Below are 15,729 nucleotides of genomic sequence, written 5' to 3'. Positions count from 1 at the left end.
GTCTGGGCAGTTTTTCCGGGACAGTGAGCATGGAATGCCCCTGGTCTCAACTTCTTGCAGATAATGATCCTCAGAGTGTTCTGTTTGCCTGGTTTAACTCTCCTTTATTAATACTTTAATTTAGGACAGCTGTGTCTTTAATCTTCAGGAAATGTTGCGGTGGACATGCCAAAAAAACAGTGGAATAGGCAGTGAGATGGGAATGGTTGGGGTACTTCTAGGAGAGTTGGTCATTCCTGTAGAAACAAAAAGAACTCCTCAGGCTGGGCTGCCTGGCTTGGGGATTGTAATGATGGTTACTGACCAGCCATCAGTAACCACCCCTCCATCCCCAAATCGGTATTCCAGCTTTTCCAGGGCACAAGGATGTTAAAACCACACTGCAGTGTGAGAAGGGGGCTCTGGGCAGCACTACCCAGGTGGGCAGGAGGAGCTCCAGGTACCTCAGCGCTCCACGTTCCCCCACCTGGTTGTCTGTTGTTATCAGGGGGATTTATTCAGGGAGGTTCTGGTCCATCAGATTTATAGAAGAGCGCTTGGAATTTCCAGTGGGGATATTTGCACAGGGCAGCCTCGATGCCAGTTTGTGTATTTCCAAGCTTTTCACCTCAAAAATGTCATTAAAGCCAGGAATTCCTTGCGGCTTTTGGCAAACGTGCCCTGTTTGCTTCCCTGTGCAAGCTGGAGCTCATGGCCTGTGCTCTCACCGTTGGGGAGAGCTCTGGAGAACTCCAGTTCACCTTCTTTTTGTCCCAGATGAAGCGAGGAGCGTTTTTAAGTGGGTTATTTTGTGGTGGTTGTCAGTTCTGTACATGACTCATCTTGTTTTCCTGTGCCTTTTTCCCTGTGAAGAGGCAGCCGTGCCAATCTGGGAGATGGGTTGGGAAGACATCACAGCTCTCTTTTCCCCTCCTGCTTTAGATGATGGGGCAGAGAGCAGCTGTTTGAATTCCTTGTTTTTCCCACCTGGAGACACCTTTGCCCTGCATGATAGCTGCAACCTAAACATGCTGAGTGAAATACCAACCATTATCCTTCTGCCTGAGAGTTTTAACCCTGCTCTTCCCCACCACTTCCCAGTCTTGATTGGATTTTGGTTTTTGCTTTGCTGTTCTTCCCTCTGGATGGCTGGAAACACTTAGTGTCTTACAGAACCATGATTTTGGGAATGTACACCCACACTAACCGTTGTTTTCCGTGGGCTGGAGCAGGTTAGGAGGAGTTTGAGTGGTTTGGCTGAGTTCTCTCCACCAAGGGAGGCTGCAAGCCCCAGTTTGGTGTTTTCCCAATGGTATCCCTTTTGGTACCACTGTTTCTGTTTTCCATGCCCCATTGGATGCTTTGCTTTCCCTGTATCCCTGCTCCCATCCATGCCCTCCTGCCCACCCTGCTCTCATCCTCGCCAGATCCACCTGGGATTCCCTTCAGCTCGCCTGGGGGTCTCCAATATTCCCTTTCTCCTCTCCCTCTCCACTCTGCTTGCCTCAAATGGCAAAATATTCCTCATGGCAAGTCCTGGATTTAGGGAAAAGTCAACATCTAGTGCTGATTCCCTTTGGTTTTGAACAGTCATTTCCAGGAACAGCCCCATCTCCATGTGAGCTGCTGGAGCTGGGAAGGCTGTGCCTGGCTCAGATCACCTGGGGTATTTAGCTCAGAGAACACCTCAGTAGCTCTATTTCCACTAAAATCTGTGGTTTCCCCCCTTTAATTAGTGTTTTGGAGTTTTATAAAAAAAGGGGAAACTAAGAAATGCTCAATTTTCCCTGTTCCTCCCCCACCAGGCTTTTCCACCTATAATGGAGGAGGGATGAATGGCAAAAGCACCATGATGGATTTCCTGGAGGAACCTCTTCCTGGAGTGGGCACCTATGAAGATTTTAACACCATAGACTGGGTGCGAGAGAAATCCAGGGACCGGGACAGGCACAGGGAGGTAAAAACTCCTACTCCTCCTCACTGGCACTGAGGGCAGGATAATTAACTTTGTTAATCTTAGTTCTGATTGCTGGGGTAGGGAGGCACTTCCTGGAGACACCTGGGATGAAGGGGTTACCCTTAGGATGGGAGGTGAGAGCTTTAGTTAGAGGCAAAGGAACCCTAAATCCCACGTGTTGCAGTTTATCGGTTGCTACTTCTCTTCTGAAGACTTTTATCTATTTAAAATGCGGGTTTCAGATAGGCAAACCAGCCTGTTTTTCTGCTTTCACAACAGCAAAGGTGAAAGATGTTCTCTCTGTTGGAATTTTTTTGTTTGAGAAGTGCAATTCTTCCAGAATTCTTCCAGAATCCCTTCACCACTGTGCAATTAAGGGAATTTGCTCAGAAAGCAAGGGGGACTTTAAATAAAGTACCCATGTCCTCAATCTGCTCCTGCCTCACTGACAGCAGTCTTGGAGGGTGATGACTGAACTCAACCTGTCTATTTGTTTCCCAAAATATTCTTTGATTCTTTATTTTTTTTCCCTGGGCCTCACACAACAATTGTGTCTTTTCTAACAGGACCCAAGTAGAGCACAGACCCTGCTCAGGGTGTGAATAAATACAAGAAATACAGTGTAATGCCCCAAAATTTGAGGCAGTACAGACCCAGCCAAAGGGCTCCATGTCCCTGCTGCCTCCTGCCCCAAAACTGGTCCTGTCACTGGGTTAAGAGACCAAACCCCAAACCCTGGTCACAGGTGTGGGTACAAAGGTGGTGCCCATCAATGTGGGACATTTTCCTGTCTGCAGAGATCAGAGAATCATGGAATGGTTTGGGTTGGAAGGACTTTAAAGACCATGCAGTTCCATCCCCCTGCCATGGGCAGGGACACCTTCCACTAGCCCAGGTTGCTCCAAGCCCCATCCAACCTGGCCTTGGACACTTCCAGGGATGGGGCAGCCACAGCTTCTCTGGACAACCTGTGCCAGGGCCTCCCCACCCTCACAACCAGGAATTCCTTCCCAATATCCCTCTAACCCTGCCTTCTGGCAGTGGGAAGCCATTCCCTGTGTCCTGTGACTCCAGGCCCTTGTCCAAAAGTTCCTTTCCACTTCTCCTGGAGCCCCTTTAGGCACTGCAAGGGACTCTTAAGGTCTCCTTGGAACCTTTTGTTCTCCAGACTGGACAACCCCAGCCTGTCTTCATAGGAGAGATCAAATCAGGTCAAGTCAGAAGTTAGGGCTGGCCAAAGAAGTGTGGGGTTTGTCCAGTGGAAAGAAATCTAAAGGAAGTAGTTTTGGCAGCCTCCCCAAGCCCTCCTGGATTCCGTCACAGGGATCAGTGCGGCATTTGGAAAAACCCAACGGACGCCCATCCAGGCAGAAAGGATTATTCTTCCTGTGTTTATTCCTCATTTAGTGGGTATTAGTTGTGTGCATCAATGTGCCTTTTTATCTGGGAATAATAGTGGTGAGCTGGAATGTTTCCCTTGGGAGAGGCAGCTGGGCACACAATGGCTGTTCTGTCCCCCTTTGTCCGCCTGTCAGGAGCAGTGAGACTGACAGGCCTCAGCTCAGCCTGGGGCATCTGGGATGGGGCTGAGTCCCACTTCCCAGTGCCACCATTGCCTTCTTCCCAGCCTGACCACTCCTCTGTGCTGGCATTAAACCTGTGACCCCCTTGTGTCCGTATCCTTGGGGCCCTGGCACAGAGATGCTGTGGCTGCCCCATCCCTGGAGGTGTCCAAGGCCAGGTTGGACAGGGCTTGAAGCAACCTGGGATGAGGAAGGTGTCCCTGCCCATGGTGGGTGTTGGAACTGGGTGATCTTTAAGGTCCCTTTGCCCTCAGATCATTCTGGGGTTCCACGATCCTTGATCCATTCTCCTACACCTCCCAACCAGAGCTGCATTTACTGCACCAGCTGTAGGAGCAGCTGCTGTCTGATGCTTTTTCTCTCCCCCCCACCCACCCAAAGGAGAGTGACAGTGTCACCAACTTGTTCTTAGAGCATTTACACCACAGTGGGCCAGTGTCCTCATGGATTTTTGTCTCCTTTTGAAAACCCTTTCCCAGATCACCAACAGAAGCAAGGAGTCCACCTGGGCGCTGCTGCACAGCGTGAGTGATGCCTTCTCTGGCTGGTTGCTGATGCTCTTCATTGGGTTGTTGGCAGGTAAGAGCAAATCTCCAGGGAAAACTAATTCCTGCACTCCAGCATCGGGATCAGTTCCTCCACAAGCCCTGGGAGGTCCCTGGAGCAGGATTTGTCCCTGGAGTGAGGACTGGTGCCGACACTGAGGGCTCTGCCGCTGCATTGTCGTTCACAGAGGTTTATTTTTAAGTGTTTTGGGGCCCTGTTTGTGCAAAAACAAAGCACAAAACGGAGGCTGAGAGCTGTCCTGGACACTGCTCTGGGTCTGCTGCTGGTACAGAGCTCTGAAATAAATAAAAAAAAAGTTAATTAAAGCAGAGCTGATGGAAATGCTGGGCTGGAGGAGAGCGCTGTGCTTTGTGTACATCAGTGCCAAACACTCCTTAGGGGCACTGCAGAGGTTAATGCCAAGGACTGCCAGCAAGAGTTAGTTCTTTTTTGGTTTGTTTTTTTTTCCCCACTTTACATGGATATAAAAATCAAGAGGTGTTTTTTGGAAGTCATCTTCTTTCAGGGGTTGGCTGGCTGAGACCTCTTAAATGACTTAGAAGCAAACTTTGGCCCTAGGGCAGCAGGAGTAAATCACTTGGATACAGATCTTCCCGATAGGAAGCAGGGAAGCATCTGTCACGAGGGATGAAGTGAAATCTCCTGTTAATATTTACCAAGCAAGGCTGCTGGCCAGTTTGTCATTAACTGGTGGATTTGCTGAATGTTGATTGCAGCCCCTGAAGCTTGTGCTGCCACTTGCTCCTATGGATCAGAGGTCCCTGTTCCTGGCCTCTGCTTTGATCTGGGGGTTTGGGTGAGAGCAGAGCTGATCCCAGTGATCTTCAGAAATCACAGAAGTTATTAATAGAAATTGCATGAAGATTCCTCTTTTAAAATTCAAATTAACTTCTGTGCTGGCTCTGCTGGCGTTGTTTCACTTGGCACAGTTGTAACTTCCCCCCCCTTTATTTTCTTCCTCCAAATTGGGATTGGAAGTGGTTTTTTTCCAAATTCAGAGTTATTCCTGTCACAGTGTCGGCGTTGTTGGTGCAGCTCCTGGATTCTGGTGACACATTTTGTCTGAGTCCTCCAGGAATGCTGCTGTGCTATGTTTAATAAACAGTTTTTCAGTGTCATTGGGAAGAATTAATTGCTGGGGATGCAGGTAGAATACAGTCAGCTTTTGAAATATCAGCCATGCTGCTCCCTCACCTGCTCTTTTCAATTATATTGAAATTATTCAAAATCAAGCAAATCTGCCCCTTTAGCTCTCCACAGAATGAAAGAGAACTGTAGGCAGAAATACCAGTGTTGCTCTATGTGTTGGAGGGTGAGTCAGGAATCAGTGGGGCAGACTGTGACCTTCAGGTATTTGAGTGTGCACAAGGTGATTATTAAACTATTCTGTTTTTGGGGTTTTTTTCCCTTTACACCAGGCTCCTTGGCAGGGCTGATCGACATCTCTGCCCACTGGATGACAGATCTGAAGGAAGGAGTGTGCTTGGCAGGGTTCTGGTTCAACCACGAGCACTGCTGCTGGAAATCCAACACCACCTTCACCGACAGAGACAAGTGTCCCGAGTGGAAGAGCTGGTCCCAGCTCATCCTCGGCTATGGAGAGGTGACTGCAGCTGCTTTTGCTGCTGGATTCCCCAGTTACCCAGCCTGTACCATCCCAGGGAGTGATCTGGGTGTAGATGCAAGAAGTCCAAGCTCTGGGTGGTTCAGTGGTTTAATACTCATCAGTGGGGTCTTCCAGGGTGTCAACAAGTTACTGATGTGTTGTCCTCAGAGGGGATGTGGGGAAGCAAAACACTGCCACGTTTAGAGGTGCAGTGTGTTAGCTGTGTGTCCAAGATGTGGTGCTTGGAGGGTATTTTGCCCACGAACGTTTTGGGGGAATGTCACAGGCTCCAGTCCTGTGTTTGGGGCAGCTCTGTGCAGTGGAGCAGCTGCTTGACTGGGACAACACTGAGCCACTTCCAAGCTGAGGTTGAATTTAAGGTCTTTTCCAGCCTAAACAATTCCGTGATTCTACTCCTGTACCTTGTTTGCTGTTTAATGAATGGCTTGTGGAGGTGGGATTGGTTCATCCCCATAACCCAGCACGTGTACCTCACCCTTGAAACCTCAGGCTTAGGGTAGCTCTCTCCATTTTTGGCCAGTAACTCTCTGAGATGACCTGCTGTTTCCCTGTGCTCACTTCAGTGCACAGGTTTGATATGGGCTCACTTGAAATGATCTAATTTGGGCATTTTTCTCCGTGTTTTTCCAGGGGGCATTTGCATATATTCTCAACTACTTCATGTACGTTGTCTGGGCCTTGATGTTCTCCCTCCTTGCTGTGCTACTTGTGAAGGGGTTTGCTCCTTATGCCTGTGGCTCAGGGATCCCAGAGGTGAGTGAGAATGAGAGTGGGTTGTTTTTCAGGTGGGGTAGGGGATCCATCATCCAAAACTTACACACAACCTGCTATGGAATAAGTTCTTCTACTTTAGGTGGTGGCTTAATATATGGGTGTTTTTCCAAGTGTTCCTGAAACGTGTCTAGTACTAAAATCTCCTTGCGATCCCTTCAAAAATTAAGGTTTTTGGCATTTCCTGCAGGAGGTACTGCTTGGGTGGTTCTCCATCAGGTATAGGGGCCCTGAAGGAAGGACTGAGATGACTGGTTCTGCCTTTACATGAAGGGATATTTTTAAAGACTCTAAGTTACTATTAGTAACTGGGGGGGCACTCTGAAACCTGTAGGGAAGGGCAGGGTTGGGAACACCCAGTAAATCAGGAGCTCTGACCAGGGCTTGAATGAAAGCCTGTAGAGCTTTGTGTGCTTGACTTCCAGATCAAAACTATCTTAAGTGGTTTCATCATTAGAGGCTACCTGGGCAAGTGGACGCTGGTCATCAAAACCATCACCCTCGTGCTGGCCGTGTCCTCGGGGCTGAGCCTGGGCAAGGAGGGGCCCCTGGTCCACGTCGCCTGCTGCTGTGGGAACATCCTGTGCCATCTCTTCACCAAGTACCGCAAGAACGAAGCCAAGCGCAGAGAGGTACGTGGAGACACCAGGCTGGGGAGGTCGTGGCCCTGGGGCTGCCCCCCTGGGGGTAAATTGCTCTGCTGTGGCATGTTCTCCGTGTGCCAGCGTGTACCACGTGTGCCAATGCACCTTCTGCTGAACCAAACCTGGCAGAACCTACTGGGTGAGCTGGCAGGGTTTGGGGGACTCCACAGCACCTCCACTTATGTCACACCCTGCTGAGATGCAGGGGGAGTGTGAGACAGGAAAACTCGGGGTGTTCTGTGGGGTGAAATTACTGCTATTGTGTTGTACTGAAGCTTTGTCTGAGGTGAAATCAGCTGCAATAGAAAAGGAAGTTGCCAGTGATGCCACTTCTACTCATTTGGGGCTGGGACTGCTGAAGTGCTAACACTGATTTTTTTGGAGCTACTTCTCCCTTGGGAACTGGCTCACTGCACCTTTTCCCTGCTGCCTCAAGGCAGGTCAGACCCAGCTGACCGTGCACTGGCTGCAGATAAACATGTACAAATCTAAGTGAAGGCAAACAGGAGAAGGGGGGTGGTTGGGCAGGGCTGAGAAGTCTGACTGCCTTTGTCCCTCCCTCAGGTGCTGTCAGCAGCCGCCGCCGCCGGCGTGTCGGTGGCTTTTGGTGCGCCCATCGGAGGAGTGCTCTTCAGCCTGGAAGAGGTAACCTTGGCTCTTGAGCTGCTTTAGTGCAGAACTGGCCCTGCTGGGTTAAAAACACAGCCCACTCCTGCCTGCCGGGCTGTGGAGAGCAGAGCCTCTGGAATACTGTATGTACAAGGCCAACCTAAACACTAGCTGGGGGTTCAGGTAATTCTTATGAGTGCTGGAGGGTTAATTTTGGATGATGTCTGTCTGTAGCTTTGCCATAAACTGGTTGGTTTCCCCTCATCTGTCCATGATCAGCATTGCTGACTGCTCACAGCCACAGTTGTGTTTTCCATGTAGAATCACTGAGGTTGGAAAAGACCTCCAAGATCATTGAGTCCAGCCTGTGACTGATCCTCACCTTGTCAATCAGACGAGAGCACTGAGTGCCACATCCATCCCTCCAGGGATGAGGACTCCACCACCTCCCTGGGCAGCCCCTTCCAGTGTTTAACAACCCTTTCAGTGAAGACATTCCTCCTGTTGCCCAACCTGAACCTCCCCTGGCACAGCTTGAGGCCATTTCCTCTTGTCCAGTCTCCTGAGAGTTCTGTCCCAGGGTACTGGAGAACAAACTTCTCTGGCTTATCAGTCCCCTTTTCTTCCCAAGGAGCTTCTAATCCTTGATCTCTTGATCTCAGGTGTGAAAGGATCATCACTGCTTGCCTCAAGGCTTAGCTCAGGGCTTTCAGAGGAGGGCTGGGATGGATGTGCTCAGCTGATCACTAGTTGTGGTGGCAGCAAAAGCAGGTGCTGCTGTTTGGCACTTTGGACCTTGCAGAGCCACACAGTTCCCCAGAATCAGCTCATGGCTGATGTGTAACACCTTTTATTATCCAAGTGAGTCGCTTCAGGGATCACAGAGGGCACTAGCTGCAGTGGAAGGCCAGGGCCCATCCCACTCATTGCAACGCCTGTTGATCGGGAGCTCCAAATCAAGCCTGGGCTGCTTGGCTGGAGAGGAGGGAATGAGCCAGCAGGCATGGATCTCTGCCCCTGGTTCTGCTTCCTGCAGTGGGGTAGTGACAAGTGTTGAAGTGACCAGATGTGCTTTGTTGTTGCCTTTAGGTGAGTTACTACTTCCCTCTCAAGACGCTGTGGCGCTCCTTCTTCGCCGCGCTGGTCGCTGCCTTCACCCTGCGCTCCATCAACCCCTTCGGGAACAGCCGCCTCGTTCTCTTCTACGTGGAGTTTCACATGCCATGGCACCTGCTGGAGCTGGTGCCCTTCATCCTGCTGGGAATATTTGGTGGACTCTGGGGAGCTTTCTTCATCCGCAGCAACATCGCCTGGTGCCGGCGGCGCAAGACGACCCGGCTGGGCAAATACCCCGTGCTGGAGGTGTTTGTGGTCACGGCCATCACAGCCATCCTGGCCTTCCCCAACGAGTACACCAGGATGAGCACCAGCGAGCTCATTTCGGAGCTCTTCAACGACTGTGGGATTCTGGACTCGTCCAAGCTCTGCGAGTACGTGAATGATTTCAACAGCACCAAAGGGGACGACCTGCCGGACCGCGCCGCCGGCCCGGGCGTGTACACGGCCATGTGGCAGCTGGCTCTGGCCCTCATCATGAAGGTCTTCATCACCATCTTTACCTTTGGCATGAAGGTGAGGCTTGCCTGTAAAGGACTCCTGGTCCTAAAGTATAATTCCCTCCCTAACCAGACGTGTTTCCCCCCAAGCTCTGCTGTAAGGTGACAGGCTGCAGTTATTGGTCCTGCCCTTTGTACCTCAGGGTAGTAGAAACCTTTCATCCTGAGTTTGAGCACCAAGTGCAGTCACAAAACTGGTGTCTCAGGGCTCCACATCCTGTTTTCCAGACACACAATTGTCCTGCTTCAAGCCTTTTTGATATATATGTGGTACAGATGCAATAGCTAACTGCAAAGCAATCGATACCTTGATTTGTAAATGCTTAATCATAACTGTTCCTGGCTCTGATGGTTTGGAACTCATTTGGTGCAGCCTCTGGAGCTGCAGCTGTAGTGCCCAGGTCTGAGCTCTCCTGCAGTGGGGTTCAGGTGGTGGAGATGAGTATCACCCCTTTCCCCCAGTCCTCAAGGGTCTGTCCAGAAAGGTGACCCCACCACAGAGGTTGGGCATTGTTGTTGCCCTGAGGTGGTCACTGACATTCCAAGGCAGCCACTGAGTCTGTAAGAGAGACAGGCTAGGTGTGACAAAACTGTATGGCCACTGTGGAAACAAAAAGGGAGGGAAGGAGGGAATTCCCTAACTTGAAACAACACGTGCTTCCAGAGTCCTGGAACAGCACAGCAGAACTGAAACATGCTGGCAGTGGCTTTGCTGGGTGTCACTTGTGCTGCGTGTGCTAATTCCCTGTCACGGTGGAGTTTGGATTTCTGGCAGGGAAGAAGGGTGATTCCACTCCCAGTGTGTGAAGGAAGAGAGTGGGAAAATCCCATGCCTGCAGTAAACATGTGGTGGTGTGGTTGGAAAGGCGTGGAGTTAGCGGCTTGAGGGTGAAGGTTGGTTATGATCTCTTTTGAGAAGAGCTTGTTCTGTTCCACACCAACCAGTTTTGTGGCTGGTTCTCCTGGTCAGAAAGGAGAAAATTCAGACTCTCTTGCAGAGAACTTGGAGCACAAGGGTGCAGGAAGGGCAGAGGGGACAGGGCTTGGAGTAACCTGGTTGAGTGGAAGGTGTTCCTGCCTGTGGCAGGGGGTGGAACTCGATGAGCTTTAAGGTCCCTTCCAACCCAAACCACTCCAGGATTCTCTGATCCTTGACAGTTTTTGTGTCCCTGCTCATTGCACGGGGGTTGGACTATAGAAGACCTTTAAAGCATCGCTTCCAACTCGACAGCTGTGTGACTTTAACTCCAGCAAACCCTCTGAGCTGTGTCCGTCTGGGGGTTCCATCCCTCACCCGGGGAGCCTCCGGGCGCCGGCGCTCACCCACGCGTTGTTCCCACAGGTGCCCTCGGGCCTCTTCATCCCCAGCATGGCCGTGGGGGCCATCGCAGGGCGGCTGCTCGGGGTGGCCGTGGAGCAGCTGGCCTTCTACCACCACGACTGGGCCATCTTCAGCGGCTGGTGCAGCCAGGGGGCCGACTGCATCACCCCCGGCCTCTACGCCATGGTGGGCGCCGCGGCGTGTCTGGGTAAGCACTGCGCTCCCCAGGGCCTGCCCCTGGGCTGGGGCGGGGCTGGCCACGGGAAGAGGCGTTGTAGGGGGTTAAAGGTTGGACTCGGGTGATCTCAGAGGTCTTTTTCAGCTTTGATCGTGGAATCACAGAATGGTTGGGGTTGGAAGGGACCTTAAAGATCGATCTTGTTCTACTGCTCAGCGACTCTGTGGTGGAGGAGCTGCAGTTGTGGCAGGCCATTCACCTCCAGAGCCTCCAGTGCCATGTGTTTCTCATCCTGTTGGTGTTCTTCTGCCAGCCCCAACCTGGCACTGGACACGGCAGGCTCTGGTGGGGAGCTCCGAGGTGGGAGCCAGGACAGATGAGGCTGCCCAGGGACTTATATTTTCCTGTGGGACTTTTTAAGTAAAATGTTTTAATTCATTTTACTTCCTGTTCTGGCCTTAAGTCTCATGGTGCAATTCTGCTTTCAAGTGTTTTTGTAACACTTCCTCCTCTGGGCTGAGTTTGAGAGATTGGGTGCATGTGATCCAACTTCACTTTCCAATCCTCCCAGTCCTGTAATTCCTGATCCTCTTCTCCACAGAATATGTGTAACTCTTAAGGCACTACTTTATCAGGAGAAACTCTCAGGGACAATAGAAACATGTTACCAAACCCCATCTTGGACCTTTTTAGAGGGGAATACACCTTGTCTGATCAACCTGGTCTAGTGGAAGGTGTCCCTGCCCATATCAGAGGGTTGGAACAAGATACACTTTTGAGGTTCCTTCCCACCTTCTGGGATTGTTCGCTTGTAATTCCAGTCATGTCACAGCCCAACAGCACCACCTGTGCTGGTGCCAGCCTTTGGTGGCAGAGGGCGGGTAAAACACACCTGGGAGCAGGTGGAAAATCCCCCAAATCACCTGTTTGCGTCGTGTGCCTTCCTGTGCCGTGCCTGCAGGCGGGGTGACCCGGATGACCGTGTCGCTGGTGGTCATCATGTTCGAGCTGACGGGGGGGCTGGAGTACATCGTCCCCCTGATGGCAGCGGCCATGACCAGCAAGTGGGTGGCCGACGCCATCGGGCGGGAGGGGATTTACGACGCCCACATCCGCCTCAACGGGTACCCCTTCCTGGAGGCCAAGGAGGAGTTCTCGCACAAGACGCGGGCCATGGACGTGATGAGGCCGCGCAAGAACGACCCCCCCCTGACGGTCATCACCCAGGACAGCATGACCGTGGAGGACGTGGAGACCATCGTCACAAAAACCACCTACAGCGGCTACCCCGTGGTGGTGTCCAGGGCGTCCCAGCGCCTGGTGGGCTTCGTCCTCAGGAGGGACCTCATCATTTCAATCGGTAAGAGGTGACACTGCGCTGCTGGCAGGGCCCTTAAATACCTGTGCGTGCACGAGTGGGAAGGTCTGAGGGATGGCCAGTGCTTGACACGTTTTCCATTCCTGACCCAAGTGACCTCCACGGAGTCTGTGCCAGTCGTTAAGTGCTTCAAAATAGTCCTTTAACTGCTCTGCAAGGGACCCAAATTGGTGACTTATAAAAGTACAAAGCATTTTATCTACTGCCTCTGAAAACTGGGAAGTTAAAGATCTCCAGAACTTGTATTTACCTGGCCAGAGCACAACGCCGAGGTGCAGCAGCCTTGGCCTTGGGCAGAGCATGTTCTGGTCTCACCCCTGGGGTGGAACTTTGGAGACCTGGGAGGTTCTGCTGCCTCTTCTCCCAGGTAACAAGTGACAGAAGGAGAGGAAACGAAGTTGTGCCAGGGGAGGTTTAGGTTTGGGATACTGGGGAAAGTTTTTTCATGGAAAGGGCTGTCCAGCACTGGCACAGGCTGCCCAGGCGGTGTCCCCATCCCTGGAAGTGTTCAGAAAACGTGTGGATGTGGCACTTGAGGACATGGTTAGTGGTGAACATGGTGGTGGTGCTGCACTGATGGTTGGACTTGATGATCTTGAAAGGTCTTTTCCAACCTTATTGACTCCATGATTCCATTAGAAGAAAGGCTGGAAACTTACTTCCCCCTCAGTGGGGGAAGGAACAGCTCAGGTGAAAGGAAGAGTACACTTCTAAGGACATCCAGTGTGGGCAGAGGAAAGGGAATGCTCTTCCATTTAGAAAAGGAAAGGAGGGCTGATATTTAATCCAATATTTCTTCTTCCAGAAAATGCCCGGAAGAAGCAGGACGGGATCGTGAGCACTTCAATTATTTGTTTCACTGATTACTGTCCCCCACTGCCTCCGAGCTCCCCCTCTGTGCTGAAACTCAGGAGCATCCTGGACCTCAGTCCTTTCACAGTGACGGATGAAACGCCCATGGAAATTGTCGTGGATATTTTCCGCAAGCTGGGATTGCGCCAGTGCCTGGTCACTCACAACGGGTAAGAGCCCTGGGGTCCCTGGGTCAGAGCCTCTCCTGCTCTCCAGGGGCAGAGGGGACATCCATGGCCATCCATGCTGGATGCTGGAGCAATTTTTGCCTGGAAGAAGGGAATTGTGACAGCCCAGTTCCAGCTGGAGCAGGAAGATAAGGCTATAAGGCTCAGCTTCTGTGCTGATGGGTCCCTGCAGCTGATGGGCTCAGACCTCCTCCCAAATCTGTCCATGTGCATCCTGGGATTTGCTTTGGTGCTGATAAGAGTAGTTTGAGGAAGGGAAGGATGAGAGCAAACTGCGTGATCTGTTCCTGGAGCATGGCACCAGCAAGGTGGGGGCCGGGCTCTTCCAGGGAACAAGTGACAGGACAAGAGGAAGTGGCCTCAAGCTGTGCCAGGGCAGGTTCAGGTTGGGTATCAGGAAGAATTTCTTCATGGAAAGGGTTGTAAAACATTGGAACTGCCCAGGGAGGTGGTGGAGTCCCCTTCCCTGGAGGTGTCCAAGGAAGGACTGGACGTGGCACTCAGTGTTCTTGCCACACCCCTTCAGGAATTGGGTTTGGGGTCTTTTGATCTTCAGATCCCAAAAGGTTCTTCAGCCCCTGCAAGGGCCTCAAACAGCCCTGCCAGGGACCCTTCTGGGAGTGTCAGTGCATTAAAAACGTGTTTCATTTTCCAGGAAGCTGCTGGGGATCATCACCAAAAAGGATGTACTAAAGCACATTGCACAGATGGCCAACCAGGACCCAGAGTCCATCCTCTTCAACTAGAGGCAGACTGTAGGAACTGTGTGTCCACACACATGGAACTTTCTAGCCCATCCTGGATAGACTTTCCTATTTTTATTGAGACCATGGAACTGTTTCCAGAGTTTTCCTCCACGGAGCCGAAGAAGATAAGTTGTTTTTTTCTACCAGATAACCAATTGCACTACGGAATCTGTGGAACAGGATCTTCTTTTTAGAAGAAAAATAGACTTTATTTACGTTGCTTTTGTGAAGTTGCATTGGAAAGATTCCATGAAGGAGTAAAAGCAAAGTGTTAGAGAATTGTATTTCCTCCTCTTCTTTCATTGGAACTGTTGTTACTAACCTGGGGAGGAAAAACCAAGGTGTTTTTGCACCTCCAGAGGTGTGGAAGGAGCAGGATGATCTTGCACAGTGTTCAGGTGGTGGCAGAGGGACACGGCTGTACTCAGGGTGGTGCATTCCCAATTAACCACTTGGGAAAAATTAGAACCTTGTAAAGCCAAAATAGGGGAGGGAAAATTAAAAATTGGCCAGCTGAGGCTGCCTGGCTGAAAGAAGGAAAAAACAAAACCCAGACCAACCCTCCCCTTAAAATTGGGCCCAGTTTCTGATTGGGAAGAAGCTGGTTTTGATTAATTAGTGAATGTATTAATTACTCTGCCGCTGCCTTGCCGGGAGAGCCCCAAGGAGGAGGCAGGAGGAGTTCACAGACGTGTTCCCCTCCTGATCCCTTTTACAGCTCCATGCCCAAGGATTCAGTCTCCTTGATTTCCCTTAAGCATGTCACGAAAATCCCAGAGGCTGAGCCTGCTGTTCCTGCCCTTTCCCAAAAACCCTGATGGTGTTGGACATTGCACAGGTGACCTCCTCCTCCTCACCACCTGTCCCACCAGAGAGCCCCGCACCCAGAATGTCCACAGGGATGTGTGTGCTGTTCCCTGCTCCCTTCCCACGCCAGATCCCAGCTGGAGAACTCCCAACACGGCCACTTCCCTGCGGCGCTGCTCCAGCTCTCCTCTGGCCAACAACTATGCAATAAACCCTTCCCAGCCTGGTCCACCGTGTCCCTCTGTGCTCCTCAGTCCTTGTCCCAGAGCTGACCAAATGACTTTCCTGTTAATGAAACCTGTGCCCATTCCCTGGAATTGGGGAGGTTTATGGATGCTGGGGAGGCTGGTGCTGTTCGTCATGGCCGCGGTTGTTTCACGCTCCGTGACAAACCTGTTCTGTGGGGAGTGGGGGCTCCTGGCTGGACGTGGCTGGAAGTTGGGTACACCTCAGACTCTCTCAAATGCAAACAAATTCCTCATCTTTCCATGGAGCAAAAGCCAGATTCTTAATCTTCCAAAGCCATCCAGCAGCCCGTCCCTGCTGCTGCTGCTTCCAGCCAGCAGCACCGTGGCAATGTTGGAATTCTTGTACAGCTCAAAGCTGCCTCAGCTCGAGATGTCACTGACAGATCCCATTCCTTCTGTTTGGAAAATAAATGCCTGGCCTGGTTTGTGGTGGTTTTGTGCAGCAGGAGATGGTTGGAATGCTTTGTGTGCTCCTTCAGCCCGGGCCAGCAGCAGCTTTGCCTTTAAATGCCTGTTGTTGTTCCACTTGCAGGGCAGGGGGATGCTCTGGGGATCTGGGGCTCAGTCCAGGGAGGAACCTGCCTTCTCCCACTCCTCTGGGGGCTCCTTCCCAGGGATGCCTGTCCTGCACATGCTGGCTTCTCTTCCCTGTGGCACA

At 51.5% G+C, this 15,729-nt stretch overlaps 1 protein-coding gene across 6 annotated transcripts in view; it reads left to right on the top strand.

The window, feature by feature from the left end:
• Positions 1 to 15,516, top strand: part of LOC126637483 (H(+)/Cl(-) exchange transporter 5) — a 33,832-nt gene extending 18,316 nt beyond the window's left edge. For all 6 annotated transcript variants that reach the window (XM_050310802.1, XM_050310803.1, XM_050310804.1 and 3 more), the window contains 11 exons: positions 1,785 to 1,936; positions 3,999 to 4,098; positions 5,505 to 5,689; positions 6,344 to 6,466; positions 6,910 to 7,116; positions 7,693 to 7,773; positions 8,827 to 9,369; positions 10,696 to 10,882; positions 11,814 to 12,212; positions 13,036 to 13,252; positions 13,926 to 15,516. In XM_050310802.1, coding sequence (XP_050166759.1) covers positions 1,785 to 1,936; positions 3,999 to 4,098; positions 5,505 to 5,689; positions 6,344 to 6,466; positions 6,910 to 7,116; positions 7,693 to 7,773; positions 8,827 to 9,369; positions 10,696 to 10,882; positions 11,814 to 12,212; positions 13,036 to 13,252; positions 13,926 to 14,016 — 2,285 coding nt within the window. In that variant the 3' untranslated portion in view covers positions 14,017 to 15,516. The remainder of the gene's footprint in view (positions 1 to 1,784; positions 1,937 to 3,998; positions 4,099 to 5,504; positions 5,690 to 6,343; positions 6,467 to 6,909; positions 7,117 to 7,692; positions 7,774 to 8,826; positions 9,370 to 10,695; positions 10,883 to 11,813; positions 12,213 to 13,035; positions 13,253 to 13,925) is intronic.
• The last annotated feature ends 213 nt before the right edge of the window (positions 15,517 to 15,729 follow it).

This window comes from Myiozetetes cayanensis, unplaced genomic scaffold (assembly GCF_022539395.1).
Source record: "Myiozetetes cayanensis isolate MyiCay16 unplaced genomic scaffold, myiCay2020 scf15, whole genome shotgun sequence".
NCBI classification, from domain to species: Eukaryota; Metazoa; Chordata; class Aves; order Passeriformes; family Tyrannidae; genus Myiozetetes; species Myiozetetes cayanensis.
Note: the sequence above shows the minus strand (reverse complement) of the source record. Positions and strands in the feature narration are given on the sequence as shown.